This window comes from Anopheles merus, chromosome 3R, assembly GCF_017562075.2.
Source record: "Anopheles merus strain MAF chromosome 3R, AmerM5.1, whole genome shotgun sequence".
In the NCBI taxonomy this organism is placed as follows: Eukaryota; Metazoa; Arthropoda; class Insecta; order Diptera; family Culicidae; genus Anopheles; species Anopheles merus.
This window is the reverse complement of record NC_054084.1, coordinates 18,142,140-18,155,981: the sequence shown is the minus strand read 5'-3', so window position 1 is coordinate 18,155,981 and position 13,842 is coordinate 18,142,140. Positions and strand designations below refer to the sequence as shown.

General features: G+C 50.1%; 1 protein-coding gene across 2 annotated transcripts in view; it reads left to right on the top strand.

Moving 5' to 3' along the window:
• Window positions 1-13,515, top strand: part of LOC121598118 (epidermal growth factor receptor) — a 95,128-nt gene extending 81,613 nt beyond the window's left edge. For both annotated transcript variants that reach the window (XM_041924710.1, XM_041924709.1), the window contains exons 2-7: window positions 6,924-7,641; window positions 7,709-8,216; window positions 8,292-8,463; window positions 8,561-8,693; window positions 8,768-9,075; window positions 9,147-13,515. In XM_041924710.1, coding sequence (XP_041780644.1) covers window positions 6,924-7,641; window positions 7,709-8,216; window positions 8,292-8,463; window positions 8,561-8,693; window positions 8,768-9,075; window positions 9,147-11,596 — 4,289 coding nt within the window. In that variant the 3' untranslated portion in view covers window positions 11,597-13,515. The remainder of the gene's footprint in view (window positions 1-6,923; window positions 7,642-7,708; window positions 8,217-8,291; window positions 8,464-8,560; window positions 8,694-8,767; window positions 9,076-9,146) is intronic.
• Window positions 13,516-13,842: the final 327 nt, after the last annotated feature.

Here is a 13,842-nt window from a genome sequence, read left to right as displayed (position 1 = left end):
TACACAGACACATTGAGCCGAAAATGTCTTTGTATGCGTCATGGCACACATGGATCGCATGGCCTCACTACCGAGAAGCAATAAAACGGAGAAGCCTAAAATCACGATCACGATCACCTCATCCTCCTTCTTCTTGCCATCGCGGTGGAGGTCATTAATTTCTGAGGTAACCGTCACTGTGTGAGAATATGAGAGCTAGAGTTTTATTTCACTTTTTATCATTCGTCTCGCGAAAGGAATAAAAATCTCTCTCCATCTTCAGCGTCTTCGAATTCCAAACTCGAACAAAAAAAGGCCACAACCTGAGGCACTGAAGGGAATCTACGGTGAAGATCCAAGCAATCAAGGTTCATCGGACATTCAAAAGCCTTCCTTCCATATGCCATCCATCATTTCGAAGTGCGTTCTGTCCATCTCGTGGTTGGATTCCGTGATCTTTGTCTTCATCTCTCTGTCTCTCTCGCTCTGCCTCTCTCTCTCTTTTCATTCTTCTCCATTCCAACCACTCCTCACGGGATGCTGTGTGGTGCCTCGCAGCAGAAACATTAACGATCGTTTTGCCTTCCATGTTTTTTCTTCCTGCTGATCTTCGCCAACCGAAAGCCCTCTGCTGCTTCTTGCCTCTACAGTGTGCCTCACGAAACATTCCAACTGACCGCGCAAGGGGCAGCAGTGCTCCGAAAAACGTTTAGCGATGGTTTAACGGCCACGGCTACCCGAACTCCGCCTCGCTGGCAGGGCCTAAGATTAGGTATTGTCCAGTGCGCGTACGCGCGAGGCGAAGAACAACGTCATCGCAGTGAGGCGCAAGAACTAAATCGTACGTTACCAGCGCGTACGTGCCAGCTACTCTGCTCTATGTTGCGTGTCTGCGTGTACCTTGTGCTTCGAAACATTCCTCCGAGCGGGAATGGTTGAACGGATCTAACTGTGTTTATTTTTTCCCTCTTTGTGCTTCGTCATTTTTTTGTTGCTGTGTATGTTTCCTTTCTATATCACTCACTCTCTCTCTCTCCATCCCTTCATGTGAGGTTGCATCATTCCGTCTTCATTAACCATAGCTTGTTAGGGCCCCAAAGAACAAGCCATAAAAATAACACAGTTGAACTCCCTTTTTTCGTGTGTGCGTAGTTGCTATGTTACTGCTTCTATACGCCTCATTTGGGAAGAGTTCTCCAAAAAAAAAGCAACCCCGCTAGAAAGTGTGAATCGGAACAAATAGAACCCGCTATTAGGTGATGGTTGCTGGACGGGTAGACCGCCACGAGAACAGGGCCGGTGAGTCTATGGGAATAAGAAACTGTTAAAAGATGGCCAGACTGCCATCGTGATCTATTCTTGTTTATTTTTCTTGGAGGTGATATCCTTCAAAAACGTCTCAATTGAACCTTTTTCAAGCAAGGCAGCGCTAGCACTGGTGGGCAGCAGTGGTGCTGCAATTAAAACAGGCAACTCCAACACTCAGCGCGCTTCACGTAGAGGAGGTTTCACTTCCAGATGACGGATACATCGCTACAAGATGCCGACCAACACCTACGGGAAGTGCTTTTTGGAGGCGACGAACCACCCCAAACACTGACCACACAATGTCCTCGCATCGCGCGCATAGGTCCCCATTGTGCACCCGACGCTTGCACAATGCGTGTAAACAAAGCAATGCAGGCGCAAAAAGGGCTAACCCGAGCCGTGTGTTGACTCTTCGTTCCCGCTCTCTACCTTCACAAACCTCGAAAACGGTTCGCCGCCTATCCAAAAACTTGGTCGGCTTGGTCGCGTGGCACTTCGTTCCCACTCGCCTTTTTTTGGTTGGTGGCCATGTGTGGGCGCGGTGAGTTCAGTCGTTGTTTTGGTTCACTTTTACGCTCGTTCTCCTCCACCTTGCTGCGGAGGCGGGTCAAAAAAGCATCTTTTTACGCGTACGCCACACCACTCCAGCGCCAGTGCGGGAATGCGTGGGGGTATCGAAGCTTTCGTGCGTACGGCCACGACCAGCTTTTACCACATTTTACTACCGAGTGTCGTATTTTACATTTTTTGATCGCTTTTTTTCGCTGGCGCTGGTCGTTGTTGTTGCGGGAGTTGTCGAGCGCTTTGCCGTCTGATGGAACGCGCGCAATCGTTGGACGCGGATGAACGCAACGCTAAATTGCTTTTATGTGACGTTTTCGCTCGTTTAGCCTGATTCAGCTGGGCAGATGAGGGAATTTACAGGCACCAAACAGGTAAAGCAAGGGACGGGATCGATTGCGGGATCCGGTGTGTATGTGCGAGATCTTGCAATCTACACTGATCACTGTCTTACCATCTCTCTGGGGGGAGGAATACATCGATTGGGTGCCAGTGTCCCTGGAGCAAAGAATCACGGGAAAGGAAAGTAAATGCAGTCGGTTTGCGACTCTTAAAACAACAGAGAGAGAAGGAAACTAACAGCGAAAGAGATCAAGCACAAGATCACCGTGAAGGACGGGCAAAAAAAGCAACAAGCAACCCAGAAATGTGTGCCCCATTCCTCACGAGCGTCAGCGAAACAGGTTGACCGGGACGTGCGTTAGTTGACGTGTGATTAATATTAATTTATGTAATCACTCAGCGTAGATTCGAAATAAGTCCGAACTGCAAGCAAAAGACACATACGCACACACACACACACACACGCATGACATGTGTTGCTCTCCCCAGCAACCTGGCCCGGAGTGACGGATTGGCAGGGCCCCGGACTGGCTGAAACGGCCGGGGTTCGCTCCCATTATCATAATGCATCCCCGAGCAGCAGCTTGCCGTAGAAATGCAATTTATCAGAAATTTATAAAAATTAACCCAAGCTGTGCGGCTGTGTGGTGCGCTGTTTTCTCCTCCACTGCGTTTCCCCCCCACACTGCCCTAAGGGAAGGGGAATCGAAATCGGGCACGCGCCATCAACGTGGAAGTGATTTTGTCAAGCAACCTGTTCGCTACCACTACTGCTGCCTGGGGGTAATTGCTGCTGCAATCTGGTGGCTTGTGGCGGCACAAATAGCCCAGTACATCGCCTCCCTCCTCACTGGGAGCCCTTAGCGTTCGCATACCTTTCCTTGCCACCTTTCCCCCACACAGCGAATTCTCGATAATCAATGAACAACGACTGTTCGGCGTATCGTTAATTATTGATCTTTTTTTTCCTCCCGCGAGTGCTCGACCAGGCTCGAAGGGATGCACGTGCTTGGCGGTGGTTTCTTTTTTCCTTGTCCCTCTCTCTCTCTCGTTCGAGACCCTTTAAGACGGCCGGCTTTACAACACAACACATTTCTGTACTAATATAAATCACAACGTAAGGAGTGGAACGCGGCTCGAACGGACCCAACAGTCTGATTGACAACAATCATTGGGAAAGCCTGTTCCAACGGCTCGTCTCATTTTGCTGTGTGTGTGTGCGTGTGTGTAATACTGTGTTGTCCATATATTTATGCTCGAATAAAACAGCGCTCGCTGTACATAAAATATCAATTTAAGCTCCATTCAAAATCAATCCCGAACACGCTGAAACGACGCGCAACGGTTTCTCCACGTTTTTTGAATGATCGGAACTCTCGCTTCGACAACAACAATGTAACCATTTTTACAGGTTACAAACCGTGTTTTTGGGCAAAGGTACAAGGGAAACATAGGAAAGGCGAAAGCTTTATCGGATGGGACAGTTTCCAGTTCGATTAGTAACGGGTTGGTAATAACCTTTTAAACAGCACAATGTGTATTCAAATTGGAAGTACAGTGCCGGAGCGAGCGAGATTCGTGATCAACTTGCACGACCCTTGGCTGCGCACGCTCTCGGCCCTGGCTAGGGGCTGTTGTTTTGCATTGTTTTGCAGCTCTCGGGTTGTGTGGAGCTCACGATTGGTGCGGGAGAAAGTATCTGACGATCATGCGAAATTTTCCCACCCCTTGCTTTGGTCGTTGTTTTGCTGTAAGGGCTAAAGCCCGACATTTTCCCTCGCTAAATGTCGTGTGAGTGCAAGACTTTTGTAAGGGAAAATTCCAGGCAAGCTCATTTCACTCCAACGCCCATATGCAAGCTTCGATCGCATGGGTGGTCGAAACACCACAAACACCAACCAGTGTCGCTCCGCGCCATTAACACACACGCCGAAACGGCGTCATAATTCTTATCAAACAAAACGTGGTAGACGCTAGTAGGTTCGATTTCAGGCGTCATTACATTACCATAACAGCTCGTTACGAGCCAACTATTATAATAATTCTTCTCACATTTGTACCTCCATCGGAAGGTTGATTTTTTCCCCCTTTTTTTTGGATGGAAAAGAACACGATCATGCACAATGGCTACCCGGGCCACGTGAGTGTTTATGTGTGTCTCGTTCGCGAGCGCAACCTGCCAACCGACTGCATCGTTTGCGTTAAATCAATTTTATCGTTCCGTTGCAAAAGCTCGCTCTCTCCTCCTCCTCGTAGAAAAAGGAGGAAAAAGGAAGCGCTGAAGCACTTTAAATTAACCAACAATAAATTTACCACTAATCCGATTAGCGGGTAATCGGAGCCTATTGTCCGACTGGTCTGGTGGACGTTGGGGAGCTCTGGCGATCCTTTGCTGCTTTGATAGATTTCGTATGTGTTTGTATGTTTTTTTTTTTCGACCACCTTGTGTATCGATTTCTTATAGAGAGACAGAGAGAGAGAGGGAAAAAACGCTCCATAAAAGCGGGGGATGGATGGCCCAAACAAAAGATAGATTGGTATTGAAAAGCTTTTAAAAACGCCTAAAAATGGTCACCCGCACACGCACGAGCGAGGAACCACTTTTTGTCTGCGAGTGGGAGTGCAGGAGCGAACAGAAAAAAAAGTGTGTGTGTGTGTGTGTGTGTGTGTGTGTGTGTGTGTGTGTGTGTGTATGTGTGTGTGTGTGTGTGCGTGTGTGTGTGTGTGTGTGTGTGTGTGTGTGTGTGTGTGTGTGTGTGTGTGTGTGTGTGTGTGTGTGTGTGTGTGTGTGTGTGTGTGTGTGTGTGTGTGTGTGTGTGTGTGTGTGTGTGTGTGTGTGTGTGTGTGTGTGTGTGTGTGAGTGGATTAATTTTAATTTGAACCCCCCCCCCCCTTCCCCCCAATTCGAAAAAATACAATACAAACACACAAAATAACTCTCTTGGCCATGTTCACCCACCCCGAAAAAAAGCGTAGCTAGAAGCAAAAGGAGGTTTCCCGTGCGGTGGGCGTTCAAGTCTCCCGGGCTTTACGAGCCTTGATTTTTAACCGCTTCGGGAGAACTGTTTTCCTTTTGGCTAAGATTTTATTACTTAACTTTCTAGCAGCTTTTGAGGTGGGAGGGGGGGGGGTTACAAAAGCCCGCCAAACCCCCACCCTGAGGGACGATAAGGATTAAGGCGACACGTACGGCTATAAATATGCATTTGCACTGTTCGCGCAATCTGCCCCACAAAGGCTAAGCCCTGCCGTACTAGCCTGACGAGCCCTGCTGAGACTGCTCGACTTGCAAGCCCCAGTTGGTCAAACAGTTTCAACACACGCCGTTTCCGCAGAGGAGTGGCCGCATACAGACGGGAGTGCGCGCGAGCGCGCGTACAAGTACAACCAAAGGCGGCGAAGAATGCTCCGCGCCTCGAAAGTGTTCGCGTGGACAATGGTTCGACGTCGGGGGCAGCTCGCGCGTCGCTGTAAAAGCTGTAAAGCGGGTGATGAATGTTCGCCTTCTTTTCCACCCCACAGTGTCGAAGAAGAAGCAAATAGGCAGGGCAGAAAAGCATAAAGAAGGAAAGAATTCTGTGCCGCTGGATACGATATCCCCGTGTGCCGGACAGCAACTTTCCGTTGGAGCAGTACGTGTACAGGACAAACATTGTTGGACAGGGGGGGGGGGGGGGGGGGACAGGGTTAGAGCGCTGGGCTGGCGTTTTTTTTTTATTGCTTTCGACGCCATCGTGTAAGTCGCATGTTCGGGCCATACAAACGGGCACAAACAACAGCACCGTGGTTGTGTGTGTCACCGGAGGTCTTCCTTCGCCGATGCATTGGGCTGAGGTGAGGTTGGTGATCTTGTGGTCTATTTTTTGTACCCAAGAGCTGCAATAACTCCCCGCAGAAGAGAGGCATAAAGTCTCGCAATAATAAAAAAAGAAGAAACAGAACGAACAGGAATCCTACCATTGCCCGGTCCCAGGCCGAGAACGCCAAGAAGCGAACGACAGCAAAAAAGGGTCAATAAAACGGCGTGTCTAAGTCCGCGCGCCGGCTGCTTCATTATTTATTCATATAACGAACGTGTGCGGCGTACCGAAAGTGTCGTTGCGTCCAGTCCAGGTTGGACCTAAAAGGTCGTCCCCGGTGGTTCGGTCGGCCCGGGTGCCGCCAGCCAGTGTCAGCCGGTGTCATCTGTGCGATGTGTTGTGTCGACTCGTGTGGCTTATGACACCTCCAATTCTGATCGCTGCCAGCTGCCAGCTGAGGAGGAAATTGATAATTGCTCTCGAGGCCCACTGTCGAATCGATCGAAGCCGCTTCGGTTCGCGACACAACTGCCGAGTGATAAATAAAACATTGGCAAACATAAAAGTTGTTTGTGACGGGCAGGCAGGCAGGCAAAAAAAAAACAAACACATAACGCAATAAAATGCTGACCACTCGCTTCGGAATGGATGTTGCTGTCTATGCGAATGTCCACTATACGAATAGGGCCAGCTGCCACGCGATCACCCAAGATTAGATAGCTCCGGCGAGAGTTTCGTTTCTCTAATTGAAGTTTTGCTCCTGAGGCATCACATCTGTCAGTGATAAGAATCAATAAGCAGGCTGTGAGCATCGAGCACGAGCGACACACGAACGGCACGTGCCCTACCTGTCCAGCGAATCATAAATATTGATTAGAAATAGCGTGTCCCCCTTGACTAACGAGCGCCTTCCTTTCTGTTTCCTCTCCACAGTATGCATCGGTACGAATGGGCGGATGTCGGTGCCGGCGAACCGCGAGTATCATTACAAAAATTTGCGCGACCGCTACACCAACTGCACGTACGTGGACGGCAATCTGGAGATCACCTGGATCCAGAACATCACCGATCTGAACTTTCTCCAGCACATCCGCGAGGTGACCGGGTACGTGCTGATCAGCCATATCGATCTGCCGCAGGTGATACTGCCCCGGCTGCAGATCATCCGCGGCCGGACCACCTTCAAGCTGAACAAGTGGGAGGAAGCGTACGGGCTGTTTGTGTCGTTCTCGCACATGAACACGCTGGAGCTGCCGGCACTGCGCGACATTCTCGGCGGGTCGGTCGGATTCTTCAACAACTACAATCTGTGCCACATGAAGTCGATCAACTGGGAGGAGATACTGTCGGCACCGCAGACGAGCATGCAGTATACGTTTAACTTTTCGTCGCCCGAACGGGTGTGCCCTCCGTGTCATCCGTCGTGTGAGGTGGGATGCTGGGGAGAGGGCGCCCACAACTGTCAGCGGTTTAGCAAGCTGAACTGTTCGCCGCAGTGCTCGCAGGGACGCTGTTTTGGGCCGAAGCCTAGGGAATGTTGCCATCTGTTCTGTGCCGGCGGTTGTACCGGTCCGACCCAGTCCGACTGTTTGGCGTGCAAGAACTTCTACGACGATGGCGTCTGCAAGCAGGAGTGTCCACCGATGCAGATGTAAGTATTTGCGAGCATCTAACAACTTCAGGATCATCTTACTAATGCTCTTCGCTGCGCCTTACAGATACAATCCAACGAACTACTTCTGGGAACCGAACCCAGATGGGAAGTATGCATACGGTGCAACCTGCGTACGGAAATGTCCCGAGCATCTACTCAAAGACAACGGTGCGTGTGTGAGAAAGTGTCCAAAAGGGAAGATGCCACAAAACAGTGAGTGTGTGCCGTGTAAGGGCGTCTGTCCAAAGACTTGCCCCGGCGAAGGCATCGTGCACTCGGACAACATTGGCAACTACAAAGACTGTACGATCATTGAGGGATCGCTCGAGATTCTCGACCAATCGTTCGATGGGTTCCAGCAGGTGTACACGAACTTCTCGTTCGGCCCGCGGTACATCAAGATCGATCCGGATCGGCTGGAGGTGTTTTCCACGGTGAAGGAGATTACGGGTTTCATCAACATTCAGGCACACCATCCGAACTTTACCACGCTCAACTACTTCCGCAATCTGGAGGTGGTCGGTGGCCGTCAGCTCAAGGAGAATCTGTTTGCCTCGGTGTACATTGTGAAGGTAAGAGCGCAAAGAGGGAGGAAAAGGGATCTTACTGGACCTGGGAATAATATTGCTTATTTTGTTTTTTTACAGACATCACTGAAATCGCTAGAACTGAAGTCACTCAAGCGCGTCAACTCGGGCTCGATCGTGATACTGGAGAATAGCGATCTATGTTTCGTGGAGGACATTGACTGGAGCGAAATCAAGAAGAGCTCGGATCACGAGGTGATGGTGCAGAAGAATCGTAACGCTACCGAATGTCGTAAGTATCGCCAAATATCATCTTGATATGGATATCTGATGTGATATCACAAAAGGAAGATATCTAATGATTGTTTTTTCTTCTTTATCAACTCCAGATGAAGAAGGAATGGAATGTTCGGAGCAATGTTCCAAGGCTGGTTGCTGGGGTAAAGGACCAGAACAGTGCTTGGAGTGTAAGAACGTTAAGTACAAAGGAAAGTGTTTGGATAGTTGCAAGAGCTTACCAAGGTACGTAAACAGCGCAAACACTAACTCACAAAGAAAATGATCCAATTTCTAACGACCTATATTTGAATTTCCAGACTGTACTCAGTGGACTCAAAGACTTGCGGTGACTGTCACCAGGAATGTAAAGACTTCTGCTACGGCCCGAACGAGGACAACTGTGGCTCGTGTATGAATGTGAAGGATGGTCGATTCTGTGTGGCAGAGTGTCCCACCACGAAGCATGCGATGAACGGAACCTGCATCAACTGTCACAAGACGTGCGTTGGATGTCGTGGTCCGCGGGATACGATCGCACCGGACGGTTGCATTTCGTGCGATAAGGCAATCATTGGTAGTGATGCGAAGATTGAGCGCTGCCTGATGAAGGATGAATCTTGTCCAGGTAAGACGATTGAGTGGATCAAGTCCCCTGTAGAGCATCGCTAAGTAATGTATGTTTCTGTTTTTTCACAGATGGCTACTACAGTGACTACGTACTCCAAGAGGAAGGCCCACTGAAGCAACTGTCCGGCAAAGCGGTCTGCCGCAAGTGTCATCCGCGCTGCAAAAAGTGCACCGGCTACGGGTTCCACGAACAGTTCTGCCAGGAGTGTACCGGCTACAAGAAGGGCGAACAGTGCGAGGACGAATGTCCGCAAGACTTCTACGCGAACGAAGAGACACGCATCTGTCTGCCCTGCCATCAGGAGTGTCGCGGTTGTCACGGACTCGGGGACGATCACTGCGACGAGTGTCGCAATCTGAAACTATTCGAGGGCGATCCGTACGATAACGCAACCACGTTTACGTGCGTTTCCAACTGTCCGGCGTCGCACCCGTACAAACGGTTCCCTCAGGAGGCGGGCAAGATTGGACCGTACTGCTCAGCTGACTCCATGCAGAGTGGGCTACGCATTGAGCCGCAAACGCAGGTCAAGATTGTGATGGGCAGTGTAATGGCGCTGATACTGCTGTGCGTAGTATTCGGGATTGCGTTTGTACTGTTCAGCCGACACAAGAACAAGAAGGATGCGGTCAAGATGACGATGGCACTGGCGGGCTGTGAAGACTCGGAACCATTGCGACCATCGAACGTTGGGCCTAACCTAACGAAGCTGCGCATTATTAAGGAGGCGGAGATACGGCGTGGTGGTGTGCTCGGGATGGGAGCTTTTGGACGCGTGTTTAAGGGCGTTTGGATGCCGGAGGGTGAGAGTGTAAAGATTCCGGTCGCGATCAAGGTGCTGATGGAGATGTCGGGCTCGGAGTCGAGCAAAGAGTTCCTGGAGGAAGCGTACATTATGGCGTCGGTGGAGCATCCTAATCTACTGAAGCTATTGGCTGTTTGTATGACCTCGCAGATGATGTTGATCACGCAGCTGATGCCGCTAGGCTGTCTGTTGGATTATGTGCGCAACAATAAGGACAAGATTGGTTCGAAGGCACTACTCAACTGGTCGACACAGATCGCTCGCGGTATGGCGTATCTGGAGGAGCGACGACTTGTACATCGTGATCTTGCCGCGCGTAATGTGCTCGTGCAGACACCTTCCTGTGTTAAAATCACCGACTTTGGTTTGGCGAAGTTGCTTGACTTCGATTCGGACGAGTATCGGGCGGCCGGTGGCAAGATGCCGATCAAGTGGCTGGCCCTAGAATGTATCCGTCATCGCGTCTTCACCAGCAAGAGTGACGTATGGGCGTTCGGTATAACGATCTGGGAGCTGCTAACGTACGGCGCTCGTCCCTACGAGAACGTGCCCGCGAAAGACGTCCCCGAGCTGATTGAAATCGGCCACAAGCTACCACAACCGGACATCTGCTCACTGGACGTGTACTGCATACTACTCTCCTGCTGGGTGCTGGATGCTGACGCTCGGCCCACCTTCAAGCAGCTGGCCGAAACGTTCGCCGAGAAGGCGCGCGACCCGGGCCGGTACCTGATGATCCCGGGCGATAAGTTTATGCGCCTTCCGTCCTACACCAACCAGGACGAGAAGGATCTGATACGCACGCTCGCGCCGGTCGCGATGGCTGCGGCGGCAGCGGCTGCGGCCGCCGGTGCCTCCAACGTGGACGTGCCGAGCACGATCGCCGAAACGGACGAGTACTTGCAGCCAAAGACGAGACCGTCGATCATGTTACCGGGACCGTCGGCGGTCGAACCGTCGGACGAGATGCCCAAGTCACTGCGCTACTGCAAGGATCCGCTCAAGCCGGACGACGAGACGGACGGGCACGGTAAGGAGGTCGGTGTCGGTGGTATCCGGCTCAATCTGCCGCTCGACGAGGACGACTACCTGATGCCAACCTGCCAAAGCCAAAACCAGTCCACGCCGGGCTACATGGATCTGATCGGTGTGCCGGCGAGCGTCGACAATCCCGAGTACCTGATGGGCTCGACGCAAGCGATCGCCGGGCTGGCGCAAGGGTCGATGGGCCCGCATACACCACCGCCACCGAACACGCCGAACGGTATGCCCACGCACCAGCACTCTCAGATTCAGCTGCAGCCGATACAGCAACCGCTGCAGACGCTGCAACATCAGTACCAGCAGCAGTTGCAGCAACAGCAGCAACAGCAACAGCAACAGCATCAACAGCATCAACTACAACACCATCATCAGCCGCAACTCTCCCAATCCTCTCACCACTCGTCCTCTTCGCACGGCGGCCCTACCCCTTCCATCATCAGCCATACGCCGTCGCTCAGCAGCGCTAGCGGCAGCATCGGACCAAAGTCGGCCGACCAGCCCGGAGCTGCCGCCGGTCTGCACCATCAGCAGCCATCGTCGCCGCCGACGCAAACGATCGGCATCCCGCTGTCACCGACGGAGACGGAGGCGACCTCCTCCGAGCACGAGTACTACAACGATCTGCAGCGCGAGCTGATACCGCTGCACCGTAACGAAACGACTGTCTGAGAACACGCCGCGCACACTGCTTGCCACAGAGAGGACTGAGAAAAGTAGACAGCATTGTCTGTCTAGATTGACGTACATCGAAGCCGACGGGGAATGATAGCGTTATCAAGTTGGAACTGTTTGCCTCTAGAAGGTGTTTAGAGTAAGCGTATATTAAGCAGAGTAGCAGTAGTAGTTCCCTTTGTGAAAATGTGCCTTTTTCGGTAGTGGAAGTAGGATTTGGCGTCAAAATTCTTTTCCATCTTATCAGTGCAACTATTGTATCCATGTATGGCTCCCTTAGTGATAGTGAATAGGGTTTGAGGAGTGTACAGGACCCTGTAGATAAGAGCTGGCGAGCTGGCACATATACCGCGTACATAGCTATTAGAAGGGTAAGAAGCTAGCGTATAACACCCGGTACTTAAAACAAGAAAGTCACCAGATACAAAATCCACAAATGAAGTGATTAGAACAATATAACGTAGTATAGTACAACGTTGAAAGCAAAAGTATGGCTGCCTGGGTGAGGGAGATACGAAAGCTTACAAAAACTCCCACAAGCCGTGTGCTGCCATGTTTCTGTGTCGAGAGAAGATCATCTGATCAGCGCCCTAGAACGATTAGCCTCCCGACGAAGCCGATGATGAGTTTATTTCATTGGAATACCTGTGATACTACTTTTAAATTTTGTACTTTTAAAACGAACAAACGTGTGTGTTTGTCAGTTTTGTTTTTAAACAGTAAGCGCTTTTTGGGATGTTGTACACCGTGGCAAGGTGACAACTATCGCCGGGGAGCGGGAGGCGAATACTAACTGAAGAATCGTCGAAGCAATCGGGCGCGCTTGATCGAGCAGTTAAACGACTGAGATCGAACACAGAACCCACACATAGTAACGATGATAATTGCAATGAATAGATTTCCTGTAAGTGTGTCCAGCTTTTTTTAAAATGAAAACGAAGAAAGCTCTCAACAGCTGATAACCACCCAGAACGATTTTAGTGTGAACGTACGATTACTATAACATTTAACAATCACTTACCTTGGCACCATGGCTGTCCCACCTGTATACTTGCCTGCATCTACCTTATGCTACTTAAACAAATCGCCCCACGATCGTTCGTTCTATTTTTATGTGTACTTTAGACTGTTGTGTTTTTGCCTCGGGGCTCGCATTCGTCGGCCTCGTCGCGTCCTTGTGTACTCCTCACATTGTTGCCACTTGCTGTTCCAGCAATATTAGCTTAACAGAGCGTAACAGAGCAATTCAACAAAACAATATTCGGCTACGTACTATTAGCTATTAGCACTAAGCAGTTGTGTTTTAAGCAGGTGATGTGTCTATGACTGTACATACAGGCACGGTGCACTGTAAAGCCCAAATCGAATAACTGTACTTGTACTCTTACCTTGTGTAGGCTTGTAGGGATTAATAGATGGAAGGTCACCATGTAAATAGGGTTTAGTCGGTATAGATTAGTAGATAGGAGGAAAAGTTAAAAGAAGTTAATGGGGAGATATCGTATGCATACATATAGGAACTGAGCTCAATTTTAGACGAGCTTTAAGTGAGGGCTCGAAACGCCAGATCGTCGTTTTAGTGTATGTAAAGTGTAAAACATAAAACCACGAATGTCGAATGCCAGGCACATTGAAGCAGATTTTAAGCACACAAACCAGAGAGATGATGCCAATCCCAGGCTGCCTATCTGGAGGTATATTGTTGCCCCTCACACACACACTCACGCACAAACTGTCCAGGGAAGCGTAAACAGAAAAGCAATAGTAGAAGTACAACGAATCGAAGCTCCACTTCCGGCAGAACGATACAACAATAGAGACGCGCATACTTATTACGAAATCGTGCCATTGTGAAGTCGTCTACGTCTGAAGTGTGCGTTTTTGCTGGAGATGGTGTTAGTTGATAGAAGAGCGTGTAGGAGCACGCTCCTCCCTTGAGTCTTACCCAGTCTTTCCGTGCGGGGTGTGTGTGTGTGTGTGTGTGTGTGGGTGTGTACAGTACGTTTCTTCGTTAGGATCTAGTGAAGGAGCAGCTGGGGCAGCAAGGAAACGGCGACACTGCTGGGCATGTCAGGCATGAAACCTTATGGTAGTGCATTTGTTAGGTGGAAATGTAACGAGGGATCCTTAATTGTTGACAATTTTAAATTATACGCATTTTAAAATAATAATATTCTGTGTTTGGTTTCGTTTATTTATTGTGTGGAAAGAAAATCGAATACTGTTTAACTATGATCCTCTGA